Here is a 26,748-nt window from a genome sequence, read left to right as displayed (position 1 = left end):
CAAGACACCGCTGACCATAGACTGTGGAACATCGACGTTCTCGCTATTTGAGTGTATTCCTTGGTCAGTGACGACGTTGCTTATGTATTTCTTCCCATTTTAGGACATTTTTAGTATACACCAATAATCTCACAGAGTTTGATGACGAATACTGGTGGGCAGCCTATGTCCCTCGACAAGGGGTAGCAGGCGTAAGTAGGTAGGTAGGTAACATCACATAAGAAAAACTCATAAACTCCAAGTATGTAGTCAACTAAGTCACCACCAAAAAATTGATGCAGAATCCAATGATCATAACTTGGAATCTACAATTTATCATGGCCATCATTCTATGTAGTCAGTAAGTTGTTGTCTCATTTCAAATACGATTGATTAGATATTATGCTGTTGCTGGTTTTTTATAACAAATTAGTAGGGAATTATCGTTTGGTTAGGTTTCTTTACATAGAATTTTTATTGTCTGTAACTAGTCAACTATTATGAGCACAAATCAATGTCTGATTTTAAAGAAGCAGATTAACCGAATGCCCACTTCAGGATAAATCCAGTTCTGAATTCTATTGATGAGGGCCTGATTAATATAGGTATTCCAAAACAATACAAAAAAAACCTATTGGGTAAAATGAATTTTGGAAATTACAGTTGAACATTTTAACTACTAAGGACAAAAACAAGCTGAAGTATATCCACTTAATCGTACTTTACCAACAAACAGCTTACAGGTAATGACAATGTAGTGTGTGGACAAGTACCAGTGATATACATTTTCATATCAGTGGAACAGATAACTAATGAAAGCCGTATTTCAAGTGCATGTATAATAATTCGTATTCATGGCTTGAGGATAAAACGAGAGGAATGGAGGGAAAATAGAATAAAGGTAAATGCATTTTGAAGCTTGAATACAAGCTCAATAAGACTACATACCTATAGAATTGACCGAAAGTTTTATCATTATTCAATTAACAAACAGACTTCAAATCTCTAGGCCGTATTTACTTGTTATTTTTTATGCTCAAGCTACCGTTGACGGAAGTTTCAATCCACACTTAGAACTAAAAATGAAACTACTGAATTCGACCAAAAAGCGCAGAGATCAGAAATAAAGAATTAGTCAGTGAATTATGAAGATTTTAAAAAAATACATAGTTAACCAAGCCAAATCATAATCAGTACATGAATAATCAAACTTGTCAGTAGCTAGTAAGTTTGCAGCACTCACGATATGTAGCTTACTTACATCCTCATCAATAGGTCTGACAAAATGGCACGCGATTCTAGGAGTGTTTATCCTCCATTACCACCTCTGTTTAATGGTTCAATGTAATTAGCTTATACTACTTGCCAAGTTAGGATCAAGATAGCTAACCCTAAATACTAAAGATAATGCCAGCTAGTGTTTACTTTATTGGCAGCTTCGTAGAGGATACTATTTATTAAGAACCTTTGGATTAACAAGAAACAGCTTTTGTAGGATCCTACACTGAATCTGACTTTTGGTGTAGAAGCGAAATCATACATAATCTCTACTCATATTTCAGATCATGTCTCAGTGAAAACTGAGTAAAAATAAGTTCGTTTTATACTTGTTCAAAGTTAACTCGCGAATAAATTATGTGGTCTTTGACACAATAAATAATTTAAACCTGTAGATTAGTTGATGCCAAGTGAAGACAACTAGATAGCGTTGAGGATGGTAGTTTCTTCTCGTTTTGGGATGATTTACCAGTAACGAGCATCCATGAACCCGAATGGAATTGGATTAAAGACCTTCAGATATCGTGGAGAACATGGTACCCTTATAGTATTTAATCAGAATATGTACTGGTCAATAGGTAAATTACACATTAAGATAAAAATGAAACGATATTTGGTAAATTTGACTACAGAGCTGGTCACTGTTAAACGTACAATCAATCCATATTTTCAACTGTGACCTGACAAGTACCTCGAACTGTAAAACAAGTGGCTTTAACCAACTCGCGTAAGTAGCGATGTTACACATCACATCATGACTATGGGACCGCTTGCGTTCCAAGAACGACTTGACAGATTTAAGATCTATTCGTCAATAAAGCATCCAGTGTGTATTTCCTTTTCATATCGTCCTAAAAATGGACAGTAATGATTATTGTGTAACTGGTGATTATTAACGTCAAAATGAAGGAATCCTTCTGCCACACACACGCGACCTCATAGATCCCTTAAAACGTACTAGTATAGTCTCACAAATCGACTTGTTTAAGGCGTATTGTAGAAATATGGTTTATTTTGGCATTAGTACATTGGTATCATTATATATATAAATGTACATTATTACTTAAACAAATAATACCATCTAATTATTCAACCAATCATTGTTCAATCAGTATTAATTCAAGCTCACAGAATAGATGTTATTCTATCCTTTCTCGATAGATTACGTACAGATCCGTTCTAATGATAATATTTGGTTGCCTTATAACACAGAGTGTTTCCACTTCTAGAAGAGTGCTTCAATTCGCAATCAAAAATACACAGTTCCAGTCAGTGAAAGCAACACGATTAAAGGGGGAGCAAATCAATATGGCTGCAGCCAAGACTAAGCATCAACTAAAACAATATAAATGCAGTTCAGAAAGAAACATGGAAACTCAGTGGAGGCGTAAGGGGAATAAAAACTATGATAAAATACAAATAATACCATCTCAAATGGAATCGAAAAGACTAACAAAATGTACAACTGAGGAAATCAATAGCAATAAACTACAGGAGGGATTTTCACACACAAATCCTTAAAAATGGACCTAACAGATTATGTAGTTGCATCATGACATATCTACAGTTTTGGGATTGGATCTATTATTATAGTAACAAAGGTAAATGCACTAATGATGAGCTAGACTATTAATCTCAAAACTTGTATCCATTTCCACTTTTGGATTGCTTCAACTAAGATTTGGAGTTGATGTAAGAACTGTGACTGTTGCAAACGCCTATGGATTCTTTGACCGTCTGGCAATGATGTACAATTCATTACCTCACGTCTTAAAATGGTGTATGCTTGTTACGTTGGAGGACTCAAAATTAAGTTACATTGTTTGGGAACTGAGATAGGGAGTACAGAGAACAAAGCTTGGTGGCGAATACCCTCATACTTCATATCATGTATCGTGGAATAATGCTTTAGTTGATCAAGTCATAATTCAAAGTCAGTGTGATAGAAATTTGGGAGTCGGAGTGTTGGAGTCATAGCGCTGTCTATCTTTTACAGTTACAAAATGTACTTATCCCTAAGGCTTCCACAATGTATTGAGTCTGTCACTGCTGTTCATAATAAATGTTGTTTCTGGAAGTGTTCACAATCAAAATCCACTCATATCAGATCCATAACAATATAGCACCTCCTCTCCATAAAAGGGATACGAATCTCTTGGAACAAACATAGAAGAGCTCTATGAAGCGAGTAGTTGTACTAAGGAACAAACAATAACTGGCCGATTTCTGCTCACCTCGTTCTCTGATACTTCTCGCTATTTGTTGTCTTAAAACATTTTCATGTTAACATTATGTGTTTAAACTGTTTACTTACTGATTTCAACCATCATCTCTTCTAATATGTCCAATATCTTTGTGACGGGCGTGTATAAAATGATTGATTTTTCTGCATCCACTCCTTATTGTTTTGCGCTTCTACATCTTAAATTCTAATTTCATGAAATTTCATATCGCATAGAATTAACTTCCTCATCTGTAATATGGTAGCTGCTGATCCTAACTACCGAAGGGCTTTAACAGTGAAAAGGAAACCAATCGATTTGTGGAAGTTTGCTTAGCGGGCATTGAATGTTGGACAATGCGGTTGCCTTCAATTTGTCGCTACTACGTCGACTTGTTTCGGACGGCGTGTGTAGATTTCAAGTAAGAATGTCTGAGTTTTCTCTGGTGAACGGATTCTACATTATCGTTTCCTTTATCAAGCTATAAAAACGTGTTGTTTTTATACAACTGCTCAGAGGTCTAGTTTGAATCCACATTTGATTGTTAGCACAGTTAAATGTTAACGTATTTACTCGATAACTAATATTAACCTGGAGAGTTGCTTGAGTTAGACATGTTTTGAAAAAAGCATGTACTGGATATTGTCCGAGTCGCGAAGTCCTTGAGAATGTCTTTCCCGGGTTTAAGCTCTGAATGCCTAAACAAATTTGTTCATAAAAGCACCGTATAATAAATAGTAGTTAATACTCCCCTAATGTAAAGTAAAATTCATGTTCATCTCTCTATGGTGTTCTCCATATAGAACCGTCGTTTTCGCCTCCATAAACATACTTTTTTAATATAGTAAAAGCTTAAAATTTCCTTCATATCAACCTGGTGTCCCGGTATCGGTCCGAAGGGCCCAGATGCATCTGTTGTTTGTTTTCATCTAGCTAGTGAGACGGAATATCCATATATTTATTTCTTTTCCTATCAACCACATTATTTGCGCCGTCTTAATATAACACCATTATTTAGGCTTCTTTATTCATGTCGATTTCATCCCCTGACATTGTAGTTTGGGAACGGGTTGGTGAATATTGGTTTCAGGCTTTGTGTTGATTAGTTTCAAACCTAATTATTTCCAAGTAGTACTTTATCCACATATGTAAAATTCAGCAAGCCGTTCTTCAAATTCTAAGGTAGTACTTATCGGTTTGTTCGTCATATTAACATTTGAAGTATTCTCCTCGTTTGAGTATAAACATTCATCATTTTGTCATTGCAGTCTTGTTTATTTTCCAACTACGCGTTTCAGTGTCACCACCAAATCACCGGATACAACAATAAAGAGCTTATCAAGTGCCAATTTATCAAGGCTTGAAAGGTGTCAGCTAAATGGGTTCACTCTTTTCAAGACGCAAAAATCGGTCCAGAATCACGGAACAAGACAAAGCCATTTTAAGGTTGAAGAGGCAACGTGACAAACTCAGTCAGATGTCCAATAAGCTAGATAACCAAATAGAAAATGAAAAAGTTCTTGCCAAGGAACTTATTAGGCAAGGTAAAAAGGAGTGAGTTTCTTCGTTTAACCCTTGTGATGACATTAGAACAGGTATCTGAGTCATTATTAATAATTCTTGATGTTACTTACATATCTGAGGGGTTTGGATTTCTGCCAATAGTCAGTTCTAATTCGTATTTTCTTTCCCAGGCGGGCTCTGCTGCTGCTGAAAAAGAAGAGGTATCTTGAAAACCTCATACATAAAACTGGTATTCAACTATCAAACATCGAACAACTTGTCAATGACATCGAATTTGCTCAAATAGAAGTGGATGTTTTAGATGGGTTAAAGTGCGGGAATAAGGCTCTTCAGGATATCCAAAAGGTAATGTCGTTAGATGATGCCGAACGGATTATGTCAGAAGCTCATGATGCTGTGGAATATCAACGTGTAAGCTCTCATAAATCAAACATTTATGTGGTTGTTTTGTTTTAATATCAGACCGTTGTGTGAAGTGTTTATGTTGTTACGTCTAAGTACTCAGGATGTTTGTCATAAATAAGTGTGTAGCCTACTGTATACATCTCCAATATGAGATTCAAGAAATTAATGTCAACTGTGAGTAACATTTCTGTCGAAGGATCTTGGATTGTTAGTGGTTTTACTTTACTGCTAAGGTACTACAGAAGAATTACAACAGATTTTGGGAACTTGTAAAATTGGAACTTCCTTTATAGAAAGCTAAGAGATGCTTTAGTTAAAATAAGTGATAAGATCCCGTTTACACCTACACAAAGTGATCGTGATGCATTCTTCATTGGAGAGTCTTGCCCATGAGATCTCGACTTGTGCTAAGGAACACGTAAGTTAGACCTTTTAGCAATTCTGTAAAATTGAAAAATTCACAAGTGAAATCAGCGATAGAATAGAACGCCTGGCTATTCATCCAGCCTAGACTGTTTATCCAAACAACCACATGTGACCTTATTCACTTCCCACACAGTCTACACACATACACACACTCAATATTAACCCCACCACTTTATATTACATGTGAATAGATTCCCCACATCCACCTTGTTACGCACAAATTACTAGAGTAACATGTTATATAGAATCACTGTGACCAAAATAACTTGACGTTTCCACCTTCAGACCTATTATGATTTTGACCATACTAAAAATATTCCGCGTTGTTCGCTTTGTACTATTTGAACTTGCGTGACTTTCATTTCCGTCATTTATTTGCTCTGAAGAAGCGGCTCACATTAAATCACGAAACATTGGAAATACGATTTTCAACTTATTGGAGTATCACAAAAATATATTTATTGTTAGTATCAATACATGTTAACTATTTTATAATTTCTGTCAATATGATTCACACTATGAATTATGTATTTAACCAGGAAATATTGTACTATTGCTTCTTTCAGTGCGCATGACTATTAACTGTTTAGCTTTAACCGTTTTCTCATAACTGTCAAAACTATTATAATATGGTGCGGTTCATTTACCGAATGTAGGATTATGCACTCAACTTTAAGTCAATATTTTAATATGGGGCCTAATTATGCTACCAGACTGCCTGAAACTGTGGTAGATGCAATTGAATTGGGACTTATGACCTATTAGTTGGAAGTCGAGTAATTCAATCACCAGATCACCGGGATAAAATAATAACTGATTGTAAACAGATCAAGAAATGACACTATTCGGAAGTCACTTAAAATGACATATTCTTTTCTTTTTTAGGAGTTAGATGATATCGTTTCTGGCGGTCTGTCCTCTAATGATTACCACGAGATTGAGTGTGAATTAACTCGTCTCGTAGAACCTGAAGTTATCGATCTCCCACGTGTGCCTGATCATCCCATAGATCAGTTTGTTGAAAAAAAATCGAAAGGTAACTCACATAAAATCTATTTATGTCTCCTATTATTTATGTTTGGTTACTGTAAGCTAATACTGATACACACAGAAAGGTAGTGTTTGGTGCTCGAAAAGGTTAAATATTGGACAAAACTGGTTAGGATAATGTCATCCGTACAATGGGTAGAGATTAATGATCTCACTCAGTCTTTCATAATACATACAAGTGAGCTCCATTATGTATCATGTACAGTCGGTTTACAATTCTCATAACTGTATGGATGAATAGCAAAAAACAATAGTACGTTCAGAATCTGAATACATATGCGTTTCAAACACTGTACTCCTTACCTTTAGTCATCTGGGTTCGTGGGTAATCATGATAATGTTGGGAAATCCAATTGGGATAATAGAGTTTAATATGTAGCTTGTCTTCTAATGATTGCTTGATAGTTACATAATATATTCCTGTTGTGTTGTACCCAACTCTTACTACAGTTGTGTCAGCAGGGCAGTGTTTTGATTAATGTATTTTGGAGACAAGATCCATTTTCACCCGACCAATGCTAGTAGGTAAAGTGCGAAGACATCAGAAAGTTCTTGTATAACGTTTATATAAGCCCTAATATCGTTAATATACTGACTTCGACTGTTCGCTTTTTGGAAAATATTTTTTCTTGCTTCCAATTCTTGCTTTGATTTGGGACCAGTCGAATGAAGTTGTGTTCAAGGAATACTGAAGATTAGAAGAATATTAAGTTGTATTTTTTCGTTATGTATAGTAAACCGTTCTCGTATTCGCACCATTTCCTTTTTGAGTCTGTATTCAGCTTACCTTTTTCTAAAAATATATTTGTTTAATTTTTTGACGCAATTTTAAAAGTGTACTGTTTTAACGGATGCTGTTTTTTTGCATCTGTTATCTTTACCTGCTCCAGTCATTTTTACTGTCAGACTTGTCTTAAAGGGATTGGAAATAGGTCACAGTGCGTACTGGTTATTGTAAGATGTTATAATTTCTCTTATTATAACCCAGCTATTCCTATTGCTTTGTATTCTTGGACAATAATTCACTCGAAAAGTCCCCAAATCAAAACAAGGTTGAACAGGAACGAAATTGTATTCCAAATAACAAGGGTAGATTGAAGTAGGAATTACAATGAGAAAAACGTTAGTATATTCATAGTTTTTACATGAGAAGATTCTAGAGTCTTCCCCAAGCATCTATTGATGCTGATTGGTTAAGAAATAGCCAATTAGCGTGCCCCAACATAATCTTGCATGGAAGGTGCTTTAATCCAATCCATATTCCACTAACATAGGTCTTATTTATTACGGTCATAAGATGTTAATTCTTGTTTTTATATGGTTATAAAAGACATTTGCAGTGTAAAAGTAAACTAGGTTTATGGTTTACATGTACTGGTACGGCCGAGAGTGGGGAGAGTCGGCTCGTCCTCTCGAAATGCTCTCACATGACCACGCTTAAATAGCCTCTGCTAGAGAAGTCCTACTCATTGCCTTATCGTAGCGGGGGTGTTGTTTACGAAATTGAGAGGACGAAAAGCGAATGTCCGGCGCTTTAACCGGGTCGGTGGACACGGAGGGTTCACCTAGGGGAGTTGGAAAACCCTGATTCCAAACCAATGGTGCACATGGGTTCCAGTATCCTGAGGGAATAAATGGCGTATGAATCAATCGTTGGTCACCGGCTACCATAGGACTGCATCTCCTCACGATGCTCTACTGCCTTGTGGATCAGACCTTTAGGCCAAACGCTCCGGGTGTGGTCCCCTAAGAAAACCACCTGCTTCAGTTTGGGCACCTGGGCAGTATCACACCCTCACACATATCAAATAAAATTTGTGTGGCGCATATATATCTGGTGCCCCTTTGTACCAATATTTATGTGTTTAAATAAATAAATAAAACTAAAAGTATACGATACAATATATTGCATATTGTATGATTGGTGACCGATTTTTCATAGGGCAGTTGTTTACTTGGATAGATCACTAAGTGGTGTAAGACATTCTCATTCTGTCCTATCAGGCCTCAATTTTCTCTATCTTACAGTTTGTTTGGTATCCTGTTAGTTTTTTACATTTTACTATTAGTTTATTAAAATTTTGTTGTACATTATTATTATTCTTATTCTTCTTCTTCTTATTATTATTAGCTTTATTCAATATTACATTTTTGGTACAATATAGAATTCTCAGCGCAATGTATTTCAACAAGTTTCCGTTTCTTGCTTCTTGGTCGATCCTGACGATAAATATTGAGTAATCGCCAGCTAGAAGTTATCAGTCCACTCAATTGACATCTAAATAATGTACATTCTTTTCAATGCATATTGCCAGCGACCACAATATTTCTGATTGGGCCTTTTGCAACTTGTACAACGAAAGGTTGTACACTTTTCAGAAACGCACCTGAATAGGTTGTGCGATTAATAGCCATAATGATATATTAAAACAAACAAAATTAGATTACTTATTGAAATATCTAGATGACAGGAACAGGTAGCCCAGATGTTCAAGCAGGCCGCCATGTTTGTATATCCAGATTTTTTCCATGCTTTTCTATGACAGTTATTTTACCCTGCTATACAAACAAAAGTTAATAGTGTGGTTTTAGCCTGTAACCTTATGATTTAAAATGAAGTAGTTTTGACTACCACGACATGTTGCTCTACTACCATTTTCTGGCTTCCAGCCAGTTAGTTTACAGACATGTGTCTCGGACACCCGGTATACGATACACTTCATTTCTGTTTTCGACTAAAGCAGCATCCCAATTCGCTTCAGTGTTAATTTTCACATCAAATAAAACTTATCTGTCTTCTGGTGGTTTAAAACATTGATAGTATATTTTGTTAGCTTGTAAACATAACAGTTGGTGACGTGCAATACTCTACATTGATTTTTTCATTTGTATATAATGCGGAACTTTCGTGTTCCAAGTGTTCTCTGAGCCGGATAGTTTAGTTGTGAAACTTTGGTTGTTCTTCTAAGGAAAACCATTAGCACAACTTCCAAAAGAAGTCTTTCTTTTCACAACCAAACCATGCAGCTCACAAAAATTAACACCTCAAAAATCCTTATCCTGAGTTATAAACATCTTAATTCTCATATTCACTACATATAAATTCCTTTAATCTGTGTATCATTTTAGATCCTGCACGCAGAGAGCTAAGCAGAGAAGCATTAGCAGTTGGGAGTTAGATTGAAAATATCATTAAATTATCTGATAGGAATACAAATGCTTTAATTATTGAAAACTGAAATGGAACAAATTCTTTATTTATACAGTTGAATTTACTTATTTTACTTATTTACATACAATGCTTCCCATTGTACAGAAATTTGTATAGTGATAATGTCATTATTACTATTGTTATGCTTACCCCTTTCTTGAATCATTCACATAATATATGCATTATATTGGTGTCTTCCCTTTTGCTGTGAAATACAGTATGCATCCCTATTCATCACTTGGTACTACTTTCAATGTAGATTATTTTTTTGTGTGTATGTATTTTTGTATGTGTTACACAAGTTGATTACATTTCAGAGTAATGCATGGATTTTTAAGTATGAAACCAATAGAAAAGCACTGCACAACACGACTCTGCTTAAAAAAACGGATATTTTATCTTCATCTGTTCTTGTAAAAAACGAAATGTAATCTGTAGTTATAAATAATTCTTCAAAAATAGCTACAATAATAATGGTAAAATTCGTTAAAGCTAGGATACAAGGTTATCTTAAATCACGTTTATTTAGTTTATGAATGAATTCTGCGTTTTTGGTTGAAAATCACATAACCGCCCCAAAATTGCACTTAAAACACCCAAAATAGATTTTGCACAACACAAGGAGGTAGACATAGCTGACGACATGGCGATTTTATTTACTTTCCGAAAATTCAACTGTAACCAAATACGCTTGTGTGTGTGGATTTTAATATCATTTGATGATTAGTTATTAAATATCATGCGTAAATGAACTAGCGCGAATGCAACTGATTTTTTCACTGAATTATTGTAAAACTGATGCTGGATATTGTACTGAATTAAAATCACACGACGGTTAATAAGTAGTAGCTGCCGTTTGCTTTTAATCCTTAAAATTAGCGTTCCACAATTAGCTCTAGGTTTAACTTTGAACTGTTTTATTGTCGTCTATTTATTGGTTTATTAGACCTGACTAAATATTCCTTACGAAGATGTGATTAAATGTCTTTTTGTAGTGGTTACGGTTAACTATTGAATTGTATAGTTTGTGTAAAATTTCATTCATATGAATTGAGAAAGTCTCATGGAAACATATGGTACTTATATTCTAGATATTGATCGCCATTTTTTCCCATAATTAGACATTTTTTGGTAATTCCGTTGATCGGTTCATGAACTCAATTAAAACTCAACAATCTCCACAATCCTATGTTGATAATTATCATGTGCTCACTAGTGACTAGCTTTGAGAAGTAATTGTCGTAGTTCTAGTGAGAAGCCGTGACCAGTGGAGTTCAGCCGTGTCGAGTGTGAAGCAGTTACTCACCGAAGCCGATGGAAGGTGGTCGCGCAATATCGTGGATTGGTTTAAGTTGGACATGAACATCGTTGTATGCTGGCTCAGTGGTCTAGAGGTTAAACGTTCGCGCGAGAGACCGAAGGTCCTGGGTTCGAATCATGTGTGCGGTATTGTGGATGTCCACTACTGAGGAGTCCCATACTGGTATGAAACGGCCGTTGAGTGCTTATAGGTTTTCAATGGCTGTCTAACACTGATCGGTTCATGAACTCAATTAAAATTCGGTTTTTATTGTGTCGTTATTTCTCGGATTTTTGTTGACTAAATTTTGAGGATTTTGTAAAAAGGGACTTGAGAAAGTTTTAACACAGATGTTACTTGTCAATCCAGTTGTACTCACTAGACGAACAAATCCAAATTTTGCTTGGTGGATTATTAACATCTAGTTCGCTGGTTAATATTTCTTTTATCGAATAGGTATGCTCTGTATGGTGTGATTCATATGGCGACTTTTAGTTACTTAATTTTTATCCTTTGTTATAATTGACTCCACTACTATTAAATCGAGAATTGTTGAGTCTAATGCAACTTGACAAAAAAATCTCATAAAAAGATGACAAGTGTTTCATTGCCTATCCTGATTATTATTCTAATCTTGACTTTCTACTGTAAACCGTCAGGTTTATAGTCTTAGCTATAAGTAATTGTTTTAGATTATTTCGAGATCGGAACTCAGTAGTTCCTGAAGCTTGATACAAAAAGTACCTTAAAACTTCAAATCAGTAATAGCCATTTGCCGACTGGGTTTTTATGTATGGAAAATATCGTTAGTAACCCTTTTCCATTTATCCTCTAAAGTTCCTAGGTTAACTCTCATTGACGTCAAGAATTTTCTGTATCCAACAGTTATAATAACATTCCAGTCAGTCAGCTACAACGTAGGACCAGGCACATATATGCATCGGTCGAAGTTGCCATACCTTATCGGCACAACAAGATCAACACAGAATTCATAGAAATAGTTAATTTAATGGTGGTAATATATAAAATAAAGATTGTATATAAGGACATAGTACAGGAAGAAAGAAAGATATGAAGCAATCTTAATCTTATAGTTTAAGGGAAGACAGAGAATGTATATACCGACGCCATTGTGATCGATTCTGAGCCATGTCACCTAGGGTCTCCAACCATTGGTTACGGTAGTCACGCGGACCCCAACCAAGTAGTCTGCATCTACCAACATGGCTCAGAATAGAAGTTAGTGACTTCAAGCACTGATGTCACGTTTTGGTTTGGTCGCCCCTAACTCTCTTCCAACCACCCCCAATACTAGTCAGCATTGCGCGTCCTGGTAATCGGTGTTCAGGCATACGTAACACGTGGCCTAACCATTTCAGTTGATGAGGATTCATAACCTCATCAACTGATTTACCATCATTCCCTAATACCCTGCGTCTAACCTCACTATTACTTACCCGGTGATCTCAGCAGATGCGAGCAATATTTCTAAGGCATCTGTGGTCACATACTAGTAACTTGCGAGTATCCTCTACTCTTAATGGCTACGTTTCGCAGCCGTAAAGTAGAACAGAGCAAACTGCTGCGCAATATACTCGTCCCTTAATTGATAGACGGATATCTCGTCTTCGCCATAGGTGACGTAAGTTGGCAAAAGCCAAACGAGCCTTTTGAATCCGTGCTAAGATTTCGTCAGACACCAACCCATTAGGGCTGATCAGACTTCCAAGATAAGTGAAGTTGTCGACGCGTTCGACTACTTCACTCCCTATCCTTAGTTCAGGTGTTGACGCAGGCCAGTCCTGGAGTAACAATTTGCATTTAGAGAGGAAGAAATGCATCCAAACATCTTGGCATTGTTACTCTGTGCTAGCAGAAGACTCTGCATTTTATGAGCGTCTTCACCAAACGGGACTGTGTCATCTGCGTATTCTAAGTCGATAAGTGGACCTCCTGGTAGGAGATCAATTCCTGAAAACTCAGTCGACGAGAGTGTTATTTCCATCAGTAGGTCTATAATGAAGTTAAACAAAAACGGGGATAGTGGACAGCCTTGTCGGACACCACTTGATGTTGTACAATCAGATGACAGTTCGCCATAAGCTCTCACTCGACTAGTAGTGTTCGAGTAAAGAGCCTTTACAAGGTTTATGTACTTCTGAGGTTCACCTTTCAATAATGGACACTGCCGGAGAACCTCTCAGTCTACAGAGTTAAGTGCTGCTTTTAAGTCAAGAGAATCTATCATTGTTGGACGCCGATAAACATGTCTGTGTTCTAAGACCTGACGAATAGTGAATATGTGGTCGATGCAGCCACGACCAAGTCTGAAGCCAGCCTGATTTTCTCGTGTTTGCAGTCCACGAGTCTTTGTTGGGCGCCCGATAATCATTGAGGCCAGTATTTTAGATGCTATATTAGTCAAACTAATCTATCTGTGCTTATCACAGGATGATTTTGACGCCTTATATATTGGTACAATAAGTGATTGTGACCAGTCAGGTGGGATTACGCCCAACTCCCAGATTTTAGCCGAAATATTAGTCAACTTAATCGCTTAAATTGGACCACCATATTTAAAAACATCAAGAGCCAATCAATCTGGAGCAGCTACTCTTCCTCGTTTCAGATTAGCTATAGCCTTTTGAACTTCAAGTAGAGTCGGTGGACCTACTTCAATGTTCCATTCCGACTGTTTGGGAATGGTGGGTAACCGTAGAGTAGCTGAAAGCCAGCTAAACTGTTCTCTAAAGTGTTCCGCCCATCGGTCTAAACGTCTGGGCTGAGAGCAGATAAGAGTTTCGTCTCATCCCGAGATTGTCTCGCTTACAATTGACTTCTTAATTTCGGTTTCTTTTATTAGTCTGAAGAGTTGTCTGGTGTTGCCTATAGCCGCTGCCTTTTCCATTTCTTTTGCTTTCATTGCCCACCACTGCTCACGATCGTTCCTTAGACTTTTAATTAAACTAGAACTGATTTGCTTTCGCTCTTCATCGTGTTCAGAGCCTGATGGGATGATTTTACAAGTGTCCATCAGTGCGATTGACTCAGAAGAAATCCATTGGTTTCTTGGAACACTTTGGTTTAAATTACTAATAGATGTGATAGCTGTTGCCAAAGCTGTTCGTGTATCTTTCCAAGCAACATCTGGGTCAGCCTCGTTTACAGAACTGTCTACATGTGAATTCAGTTGTTCCTGGAACTTACTTTTAGCTTTCTCATTCCTCAGTTTAATTGCAATGGGTCTTTTTGAGTATGGTTTTCCTGCGTCCAGTGAGGCGCAAACAAATGCGTGCTCGTATTAAAGCACTATCAGAGTCTAAACATGTATTCCAGAACGAGCGACAGTCTTCTATCGAGTCTCTCCATCGTTGGTTTTGTGCAGGTGGTCGCCATGTTAGACGATGTCTCTCCTTATGCTTAAAATTAGTACTTGCTAAGAATAAACGATTGTCTGAGCATAGTTGCAACAGACGATCACCATTATCTGTTCGCTGACCCGGAATACTAAAATACCCACCTAAATGTCTTTCTTTGTGACCTAATTAGGCATTAAGGTCACCCGCTACAAGCACTGTCTGAGCGCTTAGCTTTTTGAAGAAGTTCAGAGAGCTTCCTATAAAAGTCATCTTTCACTTCATCCGGGCTACAGTCAGTGGGAGCATAGGCAGAAACGACAGGAAGGCAACAACGTGTGTCCATATCCTTCCGAGTTCATACGGAGCCATTTAGCCGAACAGCACATAGGCGATTGTTAACGGGGATCCATTCTAATAGTGCATGTTTTGCCCTCGTACTAAGTGCTATGCCTACATCCGCAAGTCCACGAGAACTAGCCAACGGGTCGCCAGATACACGGAGAGTGTATTTCGTCGACTGTCCATTTTGGCGAGGTGAGGTCAAGTGAATGACCACACTGGGACCCTGGATGTGTATTTCGGATACACAGCATACATTAATCGTACGAGATTCTAGAGTCTTAGTCAAGGGGGCCTGTTGACCGATTTCATATAGGGTACGTACGTTGAAGGCTCCAATGTGTAGTTTTGAGCGAGGTTTTTGTAGACCTGGGACAGTGTTTCGCGCACTAGAATCGTTGGCCATGGTGACATTTAAGGAAGAAGCCGAAAGAGGAAGTTTAGTGTTGAAAGTTGAGGTGGAGGAATAATAGGAATTAAAGAATGAGATTAATTATGAATACAGTGATCTTGGGTGCTGTTGGAGGTATGAGGGCAGTTATCACTTCCCGGTTGCCCACACCGTGGAAGGGTTCTTCTAGAGGTACTTGAAAAAGGGAATTGGATCAGAAGTGGCTTAATGACCTGAGAGCGTGAACGCAGTGCTCAAGGGACAACTGCTTGAGGTCGGTCACGCACGACCTATTTGTTTTTTGATTTTTGTGTTAGCTCCGTACTTGTTGAGAAGGCAGCATCGCTGTTATGCTGGTTGTCTGAAGGAAACACCTTACTGCCGTCACACCTCTGTACAGTCAGCAGTACGACTTCGCCTCCGGACCTTGGGTTCGCTGCTTTTAGTCTTGCCGCTCTTCAACCGACCTGTCTGGCATGGTAGGACCTTGAGGATCTATTGTTCCAGCCAGTATAGGTCGATTGGTTCACCACGATAAGCAAGCCCGACCTCCACATCAAGGTTGCAGCAATGGTCGGGACACTAACACTCCACCTCTATCTTATGCTTCTTAAGAAAGCCGTTAGTTTCTTGGTATTGAATTTATACACAAGTCTATATATTGGTCCACAGTTTGAAGTTGTTTTTTCGCCTTAACTTCAAAACTAATCACATCAATCTTAGAAGCATTAGATTTCTGTTTTGTAATAAGGAAACAAAATTAGAAGTGGCCTTCACCGTTCACCTTTTTGTTTTGTGGTTCAATTTTGTTGCATTAAGGTTCGAATTTTGGTAAAAATTAATAAACCGTTTTACCACAAAGTGTAGCTCATCTACATTGAAAATTGAACCGATTCGTTCACATCAGTCTAAAAGTTTATTTGGAGTATTTAACGTTACATTTTATGAGTCTGTAACGACGTCAACGCATCATTCGGGTATCTTTATCCATATTTTCATGTTATCTATTTTTACGTCTTATTATTTGCATAGGAGTGATTATAAGTAATGCCAAGGTATATGTTATCTGGCTTGCTGTCCCGTTAGTTTAGTTCCAGGGTCCAAAGATTACTGAAACTTTCCATAACATTTTGCTGTAAACATCTTATGTTGCTAAGGTATTTTGTACATAAGTTCTATTATTTATTAGTCACTTGAGAATAGTCCATAAAGTCCTACGCAGTTAAATAAAATAACTATTGTTAATCTCGTGTTGGTGAATTTTTTAAACTCGTAATACCTCATTTTTCTAAAAATAGGTACGATATCTGTCATCTGTGTGATTTATGGACCGTTTTCGTTGGTGCTCAGACGATGTTGAGAATTATGGATCTACCAATCAAGATAGCCTACATGAAGAATCAGTAGTATTACAAAAATCTGGTATCCGTTTATACGATGGACCTAATCGAAGTGCTTTCGACGGAGGCTTACTCAAGCTGACAACTCATCGTATCTTATGGTCTGATCCTTTAGCACTGACAAGTTCTTTTATAGCTCTTCCATTGGCTGCTATAATTTCTGTGAAGGTTGAGGAGGGTGGGGGTAGTCTGACAGTAAGCCGTACACCGAAATTGATTCTTCGTTTGTTAACTGCAGCAGCGCTACAAAATGTATTGGCAAGTTTACCGAATCCTCCGCAGTGGATTGAGCACTGGTGTGAAGGTGTTGAAGGTTCCGGTTCTGGAATTGACAGTATCACTTTTAGTGCGACTGCAGTTGTCAGCTATTCAAAAGAAGACCATGTCAAATTAGGCTTTCCAATGGCTGGGCATCATGAATTTCTACAGTCTCTAAACGAAGTCCTAAAGGTATATTTACGAAGTAATATATTTTTGAACTTGTCTTATTTAAGGTTAGTAAATTGTAATCGGTTTAATATAATAGTGCATGAATCTGAATCTACACTTTTACACTTGTGCTACCTATGGATTAAAATTTACTAGAGGAAGATATATGAATGATTGTAAAGTTGACATTTTTGCTATGATTGTCATCTAGTAGTAAACATATCTTGACTCTGAAGTCAAACGTTTTCTTAATGTTTATGTTACTTAAAAACGACCAGAATTTTTCGTTATCAATCTAGGTAAAACTGTGGACATTGTCTTATCATTCAGATTTTAAATTGACAACTAAGTCGTTTGGTACTGGAGGTATTGGGGCAATTCAAAGACAACAAGCTGCACGTGCTGTTGAAACTGATCGTAATATTGCTGAGACTTTTGAAGATTTGAGTCAACTTATGAACAACGCAAGTGAAATGGTTAAATTAAGTCGTCTGTTGGCTAAGAAAGTTCGCGATACAAAAGTAGGTGTGTTTTTGTTTTTAAAATGCGAACAAAATATTTGGTTCTTTCCATTATTATTCGTAAGGATTTAAGTTTTCTCATTGTTTTGTTTGATATTTAGTACTCAGTTCTGACCAGTTTATGTTGATATAAAACGCATATTTTTTGAAGAAATTATGATTATATCGTAGTTAGTTCATAATCTAAGAAATACTTTTTGTTAGCGGGACATAGATTGGATTAAAACATGTTTCATGCATGATGGTGTTGCTGCGCGCTGATTGGCTAATTCTAAACCAATCAGTCCGGGCAAATTATTGGAGAAAAATCTAGAAGCTTCTTATGTATATACTATAAATATATGAACGTTATTCAAACCAGTGATTGCTGTTCACTTACCATTGTTATTTTGAATACAATTTCGTTCCTGTTCAACGTATTCTGATTTTGGGATCTTGTCGAGTGTCATTGTATAAGAATACTAAGCAATAGGAATAGCTGGGTCGTTTATATAGCAAAAATACAATTATAACACTTTTCTATTTCAAGTTATCAGTCATGCCAAAGCAGTGTTTTTTGAGTTTGCATAGAATAAGATATAGTTTCCTCCTTACTCATTCACTAATTTCAATGTTGACCTACAGTTACATCGATTAGTTTTAAATATATGGTCTTCATCAATTATTCTACTTGTTATTCAAATAATTTCTGTCTCACTTAATCTCTTTTTCAGGGTAGTGATCTATCAGCTAATGAAATCGCTGAACTACGTTCGGCCATGCTTTCAATGGGAGTTGTAGAAGTCGTAAGTGGTGGCGATGACAGAGGATCCTCATCATCATCGCCATCATCGCTCAGCGGTACGACTTTCTATATTCGATTAGCTCATCAGGTATCAAGTATACTTTTTCCATTACTAAAAGGTCAATGTTCCAACCATTCAGCTGATCGCTTACATATTGGTTGTATTGATTTAGCAACAGCTTATTGTCGAGTTAATCGTGCACGAGGTATGGATCTAATATCTCCGGAAGATTTACTTAGAGCCTGTCGTTATTTAGATAAGGAAAATTTACCCATAAGGTTGAAGGGCTATGCAAATGGACTTTTAGTAGGTGCATCTTGTTTGTTGGTCTATTGTTAATATTATTATTACTATTAATCTTTAGCTTGTGTAATTTTTTAAAATTACTTCCGTTTCGTTCGAATGGAATGTTTTTGCTTTAGGACTTTGCTATCCAGTGGGTAATTTCATGTAACAAGTGGTGTAGTTCTTGTGAAATAATTCCTTTATTTAACACATAAATATTGGTACAAAGGGGCACCAGATATATATGCGCCACACGAATCTTATTTGATATGTGTGAGGGTGTGATACTGCCCAGGTGCCCAAACTGAAGCAGGTGGTTTTCTTAGGGGACCACACCCGGAGCGTTTGGCCTAAAGGTCTGATCCACAAGGCAGTAGAGCATCGTGAGGAGATGCAGTCCCATGGTAGCCGGTGACCAACGATTGATTCATACGCCATTTATTCCCTCAGGATACTGGAACCCATGTGCACCATTGGTTTGGAATCAGGGTTTTCCAACTCCCCTAGGTGAACCCTCCGTGTCCACCGACCCGGTTAAAGCGCCGGACATTCGCTTTTCGTCCTCTCAATTTCGTAAACAACACCCCCGCTACGATAAAGCAATGAGTAGGACTTCTCTAGCAGAGGCTATTTAAGCGTGGTCATGTGAGAGCATTTCGAGAGGACGAGCCGACTCTCCCCACTCTCGGCCGTACCAGAGCATTTGGGGGCAAAATAATTCCTAGGTCCTCATAATTCGATAGTAATACCGTTAAATAAATTGAATACAATGCTTGTGTGTAAGCGGAAGACTATTTTTCATCTTTTGTCATGGTAAATTACTTATCGTTCACTGGTTCCACCCAATTTTACCATAGCACGCGTTGGGGATTCTAAATCTTCAGAACTCACTTGGTTAATGTTTATCTTTGTAATTTTATCTATTTGAATTAGTTGTCATACCGAAAGAACCCATTTTCACCTTCATATTGTATTTCCCACTTGGAAAGACCTTAAATGTTATTGGTTCGTTATCTCTTTTAATATGCTCTTTTGTGACGTTTCTCTAGGACATTTTTATGCTGCATATGCATACTTAAGTTGTGTTTGTTGTTGTTGTCCGTGCTTGTGGAATACACTTTTCCTCTTCTGAACCTGGACTTCCCCCTCTAGTTAGCGGGCTGGGACGCATCGGAGTAGTTAGCTTATCTGGTCATTGTATCGCTGAGTCTTGCTTCTGTTCACAGATTTTGGTGATCTCGTAATCCCATCAAAAATAGCAGAACGGTTGGTTGCTCACTATATAGTTGTGCAGAGGAGACAAAAAATTAAACACTACAAAGTTCTAAAGCTAATTTTCAGGAGATGAGTACTTATATTTTTAATGTGCATTTATTTATAGTAGATTTTTACATTAAACTAATTGTAAGCCTTCATTCGACACATTGGCACCACTGCTATGATGTTTTCTTTACTTGAGTTATCATAACTTAATGATAGACCTGTAATTTAGTCTTTGTATCGTAAATGTTCTACTTGGGGCATATATTGTAATCTTTTATTTGTGTTGTGCTGTAAATACTGCATATAATGTGATTTTTCAAGTCATATATAGAGTTAACATCGTCTGTCTTACCTTCTCATTCTGATCGCGGCTTGGCAACAGAGAAAGTTTGTGTACGTCAATAAATGTTTGAATATCTGGTCACAGGGTCGGGGGGATCAGTATTATTAGATTAAGTTTACAGTCAGAGGCTATATCAGTATTCAGACTCAACTAACTTACCTATGGAAAAAGTATGAACAAGTTTCTTTTGTAAATATTGTTCAAACAAATATTTCAACAATTCTAATAAAACGAAAACACACTGACTTTTACAGATTTCTATTCGCTTTTTAGATGGTTATGTGATAAGTCTTGTTAATTGAACGCTATACTCTGATCCTAAGCTAGTCTCGTCGACCCCAAGCTAAGTCAACACAGCAACTTGAACACGAGAGAAAAAGTGTAAAATATACGAGAAGCACTTTACTCCAAAGGTTCATTTATGTACAGAAAATATAGGGTTTTTATAGTATTTTAGAAGTCCTTGGGTTTTTCTGAAAATTCTGGGATGCTACTAAACATAGCAGTGTAGTAATCAGCCAATCAGAAACTCTACATGTGACTTTTTACTTTCGTAATGTTTTTAGCAAAACTTCTAGCCAAACGCTGATTGAATAGAATGTTTCTTAATGTTTCCTGAACCTTTCTTGTCTATTGCGAGAAATTTTCAGGATCGCCCCAACATTATGGATGACGGATGTTTAAATAAAATGACATGTCACACAATGGTTTTACTTCTTATGGAGCCACTATTACTTATATTCACACATACAGGACGGTGTTCTTTGTTTCTTTAGTAGAACATGCATCGACTGAATGACACACCTAGTACCACAGAAATGTTCAAATTGAAGAGGTCAGATGCAAGAGATTATTCTTTAGGTTATCGATCAATATAGATCGACTGAGTATTACTAGTCTAAAAGTTGATACGGGAGTTTTTTTTGAGTAATTTTGAGATTTTCCTGCTAAAGATGTTAACAATTATATCATCCTTAAAGTCGACCTTCATGAAATGATTTCCAATATATTGTCAACCTTTGTTTTTAACTTCGCCTATTAATTTGTTTTTATTTTCTATTTAGTGCTATTGTTATACTTTAAACATTTCACTTTTTCGTCTTATTAGTTTATTGATTTTTCTTGACATGTAAAATACCATGATTTATAGAAAATATACAATTGCGACGCTGTAGAAATTGATCAGCACTAAAGGACTAAGTAAGTATGACACTAGTCAGTAGTGAGTGGTCAATCCACTGTAAATATGTTAGTCCTTCAGAAGTCAGTCGCTTCCCGAATAGCCTAGTGGTAGTCTCACAGTATGGGGATGGATGACGCCAGTTCGAATCTCCCGGGAAGAACACCATTTGTCTCAAGATTGTAAGTATACGTTGCTGATGAGTGTTGACTAGCGTAAAACTTAGATCGACTAGGGTTTCCAGTCGACTACATCCAATCACTCAAGATATACGATTGTCTGAAGTTGTATTTAGTTTCTATTGTCAAGTCTAAAATGACCCTTCCTGTGTTTATTCATTTGCTTTTTTTATTACGTCTGGTTTTGACTTTTCCTGCCAATTTTCTCTTCACGTAGTTTTTTCATGTTTAGTATAGCTGGAAACGCTTTCCACCTATTTGTCTTTTACGTTTTTCCTCTTAGTTTTTTTGCATTGGTCCCAATGGCACTGTAAATATGTTTGTGTTTAGGCAAGAACTGTTTGCTTGATTTCATTCATATTTATCTCTTTAATCAATAATTTGCTGAACATGTTATTTTTCTGACCAGCTAAAGCCAAAAAGAAAATAAAAGATTTTGTTCAATGTTTAAGAAATCGAGTACAAATGTTATTCACTGTATGGTCAAACTACATCATCAATTTATTTTATATTTCCGATATGACTTTTTACAATTAAAATCTAAAATGTTTAATTGTTTGTTTTGTGTATTTTACTAGTAACATTAATTGATTTCTGATTACCAACTACATTTATTTATTTATAGGTTCTTCAGCTGGCATCTGAAGACGAAATAGAAACATTGAAATCTACAGTAGAATTAGTGGAAAAACGCATTAGTTTGTCAGTGGATGAACTTGCTCTTACAGTTAACCTCTCTCCTGTTTTGGCTAAAGCAAGATTGTTGGCAGTTGAAGAAGTTGGTCTTATTTGTCGTGATGATAGCGAGGCTGGTTTACGTTTCTATCCGAATTATTTCTTAACTCGTCAGGATTAAATATTCTAATTGGCTTTGAATTATAAGTTTTTCAATTTTTTTGTTTTTGCCAAAACTGATGTTTATCTGTTCTTTGCTCATTGTATTCGAAATAAAAATATGAAAGAAATTTATAGTTTTTGATTTTATAAACCGCATGTGTAACTTTTTCACACAATAAATATGAGTATCAAGATTTAACCTGATAATTTCAAATCTAATCAGGATTAAATATATATATTGTTTATAACGATAAAATAAAAACGTAGCAACTTTGTGTACATCATTTCTTCGGCGAATAGATGACTAAATTTTGTATGAGAGATATCTGTGTATGCTCGTGTGAAAAATGTGATATTTAAATGTAATCTACTTATAGTTACAGGCACACCTTATTGACAAGTGCCAAATATCATGAAAACTAGGTCCGTAATTTCTTGTCAACCACTACCTTAGATACAATGTTCCACATTTCCAACTTTGATCAGTTCGTGATATTGAACATTCATCATTTATAGTGGCTTCAGTGGTAAGTTCCTCACTTCCATACATAGTTGTTCTTCATTAGGGTTACTGTGGAAAATTGTGAAGCTAGTTACTGATAAATACATGACTGTAGTCGTCATTTATTTGTATCTGAATTTTTCAATTATCGGGGTACGTCAACTTGTCTTTGATGAACAGGTATTTAGGCTCTTATCATATCGATTTAATGATTTATATAAAAACCAGTTATTAAAGTGTTTAATACTGTTGAGTATGTTCTCACCTGTGAGTTATTTTTGAAAATTAATATAAAATTAATTTAATAGAAAATCATTAGGGTGAGTTGAAAGCTTCTATTAGTTCAGGCAGAAATAACGTATTGTTTTGGCTCTATGCCAACAACTTCAACCAGTCAATTCAATATCATGGTAAGAATCGATGAGAAACAAACATGAAGAGTAAGTGTCGGTTTTTTCGTGCATGGAAGGATCTGCAACATGAGTTGTTTTTCAGTTTATCAGGGAAATTCTCCCATCACACTCAACATTGTAGTTTGGAAATAATCTGTATAGTGTTATGTTCAATACTCAAGTTTTTTAGTACAACATTATACATCTAAGATTTTTACACGATCTTTTATACGTTATTGAAAATACTTGTCCATAAAGTGTTGTTGGTTGTGACGGCTTATTTACTGCTTTCATTTCTAAACCAATAAATAATTTGGGACCTGAATAGTTCAGTGGTAATATCTCTAACCGGCTCATTGTATGTCACTTGTTCGAATCATGCGGAGGACATTAGTTCTTTCTGTCAAGATTGAAAGAACATCTTGCTAACTATTAATAAAAAAAGTTTTCGGTCACAGGCTTCCAATTGTTTGCACCGAGCAACATGATTAAACCAGTTAATCATTGTTAGTTTAAGATATATCTGCCACTAAATTATTTAGGAAATTACCGACCATTTTTACATTATCTGCAAGATAAGATGATCTGCTTGAAGAAAGGGAATTTGTTTGTGATAAAAATTGAAGTATGGAAAGTGACAGTTAATTAGCATGTTTGAGTGAGTTATTTGGCTTCTGTTACTCAAACCTGATATTGTCTATCATATCTATCATCTATCCATTATATTTACTGATCTTTTGTCACTAATTAGGCGTGTCGTCTTTGAGCAGATGAAGAAAACAAGTTTCCCTCTGTTTTTCAAGGTTTCATTTGGAATTTCACTTGTTTACGCTTTAACCAATATAGTAATGAAAGAAATACCTATCACTGTTAGGAAGATATGACCAGTTCATTTCTTATTAACTTGTCGTTGAATCTCGAATTAATTTTTACAGTTCTTGGGAGACTGTATTAAAGAAAGCAGAATTAAGGTGTTGATCACCTATATATACCTTGTGGACTTTTAATTTTCGCAACAGTAAGAACGATCTTTGAAATATGTCATTCTGAATAGCTTAAATACACGGTAATAATATTTTATTATTTCTCCAAATGATTCACCGCATTGTATTATTCTATTGGAATGTTTATGAAGTTCAATAGAATTGAGTAGAATTGTCATAAACCTACCAACTATGAAGTGACTTAAATTCTTTCGATTTGTGTGTTTACACTACTTACTATCTGTTGTGTTGTATACACTTGTGTGTGTTTGAATAAATATGCACTTTGTTTGTATACATGAAGTATTTTACGAATGATTTTATTGTATAATGTTTGATTAAACAATGGCGAATATTTTAATTGGTGATTATATGACGTACTTCTTGGCGTACATTCCAATGTGAAACATGATCAACTAACTCGAAATAGAAAAAAAAGGTTGTGTGCTGTATTGCTCGTTTAACGCTATTTAGTTTTTGTTAGTGATAATATCAGAACATACCACGTTCATATAAATTTACCGTAAGTTACTATCCAGATATTTAGCGCTTCATATTTCTCCATTATGTGGCTATCTAACAAATCCTTTCCATTTTGCGTTTCAATCTCACATTAAGTTTATGTTGAACCTTAAAATACCTCCGCCTGTAGCTCTTCTAGGGCTACTGTCGGTCAGCAACCCCATCCCGTAGAAAACAACCTTGCTAACCAGAATAAACGTTTCAAACCATTAAAACTTTGCCTTCCGAGTTGAAGGATCTTCGTTCAGAAGAATTATGACGCCTGATGGTGAAAGCCGAGATTCTTCGGAACCCACGAGGCCGATGCTCCTTCTAACAACCACAGCAACAATTAACATAGACACATGGAATGTCCTAACAATGTGGGAGACCGAGAGGACTAATCAAATAGTTGCGGAAATGAGGAAATACAACATGTAGGTGCTCGGAGCCAGTGAAACCTACTGGACCAAAGTTGGGTAGAAAATGATATATTCAGGAGAGATGCTGCTGTACTCCGACCACGAGGAAGAAAATGCTGTGCATATTAAGGGAGTTACTCTGATGTTGTCCAAAGAAGCACTCAATGAACTTATAGGATGAGAGAATCTTATGGATCCAGCCAGGATCATGAAAGCAGTTTTCAAAACAAAGAAGGAGAGCATCACAATGAATGTTACCCAGTGTTATGCACCCACCAATGATAGCAATGACGACGATAAAGACCAGTCTTATGAGAGGCTGTCATCAATCATAGCGAAGTGCTCAGGAAAGGAACTGACCATCCTGATGTGAGACCTAAACGCCAAAGACGGAATGGACAACACCAGTTATGAAGATATAATGGGACGATATGGACTGGGAGAGATGAATGAGAATGGCGAGAGATTCACAAATTCATATGCCTTCAACAAAATGGTTATGGGCAGCGTGATATTCCCCCACAAACATATACACAAAGCTACATGTTTCTCACCGGATCACTCTACAGAGAACAAGATCGATCATATTTGCATCATTACAAAATTGAGAAGGTTAATGGAAGGAGTGAGAACTAGGAGAGGAGCTGATATAGTTTCAGATGATCACCTGGTTGCCTGGCCACCAGGATGCTCCACACTCTATTCAGGAAGGTTTGGGAGGAAGAATAAGTGCCGATGGACTGGAAAGGAGGACATCTCATCAAGATACCAATGAAAGCAGATCTGAGCAGATGTGAGAACTGCCGAAGCATCACACTACTGTCGGTACCAGGGAAGGTTTTCAACAGAGTATTGCTGAACCTGATGGAAGATTCAGCAGACGCACAGCTTCGAAATCAACAGACTGGATTCCTTAAAGATCGGTCATGCACAGAACAAAACGCGACACTACGAATCATCGTTCAACAATCAATTAAATGGAATTTGTCAATATACATCAACTTCCTTGACTGTGAGAAAGCAGTTGATAATGTGGATAGGATAAACGTATGGGACTATCTTCGATACCACAACGTATTTGAGAGGATCGTCAACGTTATTTGAAATTCTTACAACGGACTACACTGCAGAGAAGTAGCAGCAGCCTCTGCATCAGTAGGCATCAGTAGGAAAAACCTAAGATCCTCAAATACCACACAGAGAACACCAACTCAATCACACTTAATGGAGACACTCTGGAAG

At 36.7% G+C, this 26,748-nt stretch overlaps 2 protein-coding genes across 2 annotated transcripts; both read left to right on the top strand.

Annotated features, from left to right (window-relative positions):
- The first annotated feature begins 3,865 nt into the window (after positions 1–3,865).
- On the top strand, positions 3,866–10,628 carry Smp_053040 (snf7-related). The gene is made up of 5 exons (XM_018797591.1): positions 3,866–3,900; positions 4,778–5,033; positions 5,174–5,414; positions 6,720–6,870; positions 10,014–10,628. The coding sequence occupies exons 2-5, from the start codon at positions 4,858–4,860 to the stop codon at positions 10,061–10,063; spliced, it is 618 nt and encodes a 205-aa protein (XP_018652618.1). The 5' UTR covers positions 3,866–3,900; positions 4,778–4,857; the 3' UTR covers positions 10,064–10,628.
- Positions 10,629–16,809: 6,181 nt separating this feature from the next.
- Positions 16,810–22,958, top strand: Smp_053030 (hypothetical protein; the record flags this gene model as incomplete). The annotated part of the gene is made up of 4 exons (XM_018797590.1): positions 16,810–17,334; positions 17,613–17,834; positions 18,548–18,925; positions 22,495–22,958. The coding sequence occupies 4 exons, from the start codon at positions 16,810–16,812 to the stop codon at positions 22,723–22,725; spliced, it is 1,356 nt and encodes a 451-aa protein (XP_018652617.1). The 3' UTR covers positions 22,726–22,958.
- Between the last annotated feature and the right edge of the window lie 3,790 nt (positions 22,959–26,748).

This window comes from Schistosoma mansoni, chromosome 5 (genome assembly GCF_000237925.1).
Source record: "Schistosoma mansoni strain Puerto Rico chromosome 5, complete genome".
Classification (NCBI taxonomy): Eukaryota; Metazoa; Platyhelminthes; class Trematoda; order Strigeidida; family Schistosomatidae; genus Schistosoma; species Schistosoma mansoni.
Note: the sequence above shows the minus strand (reverse complement) of the source record. Positions and strands in the feature narration are given on the sequence as shown.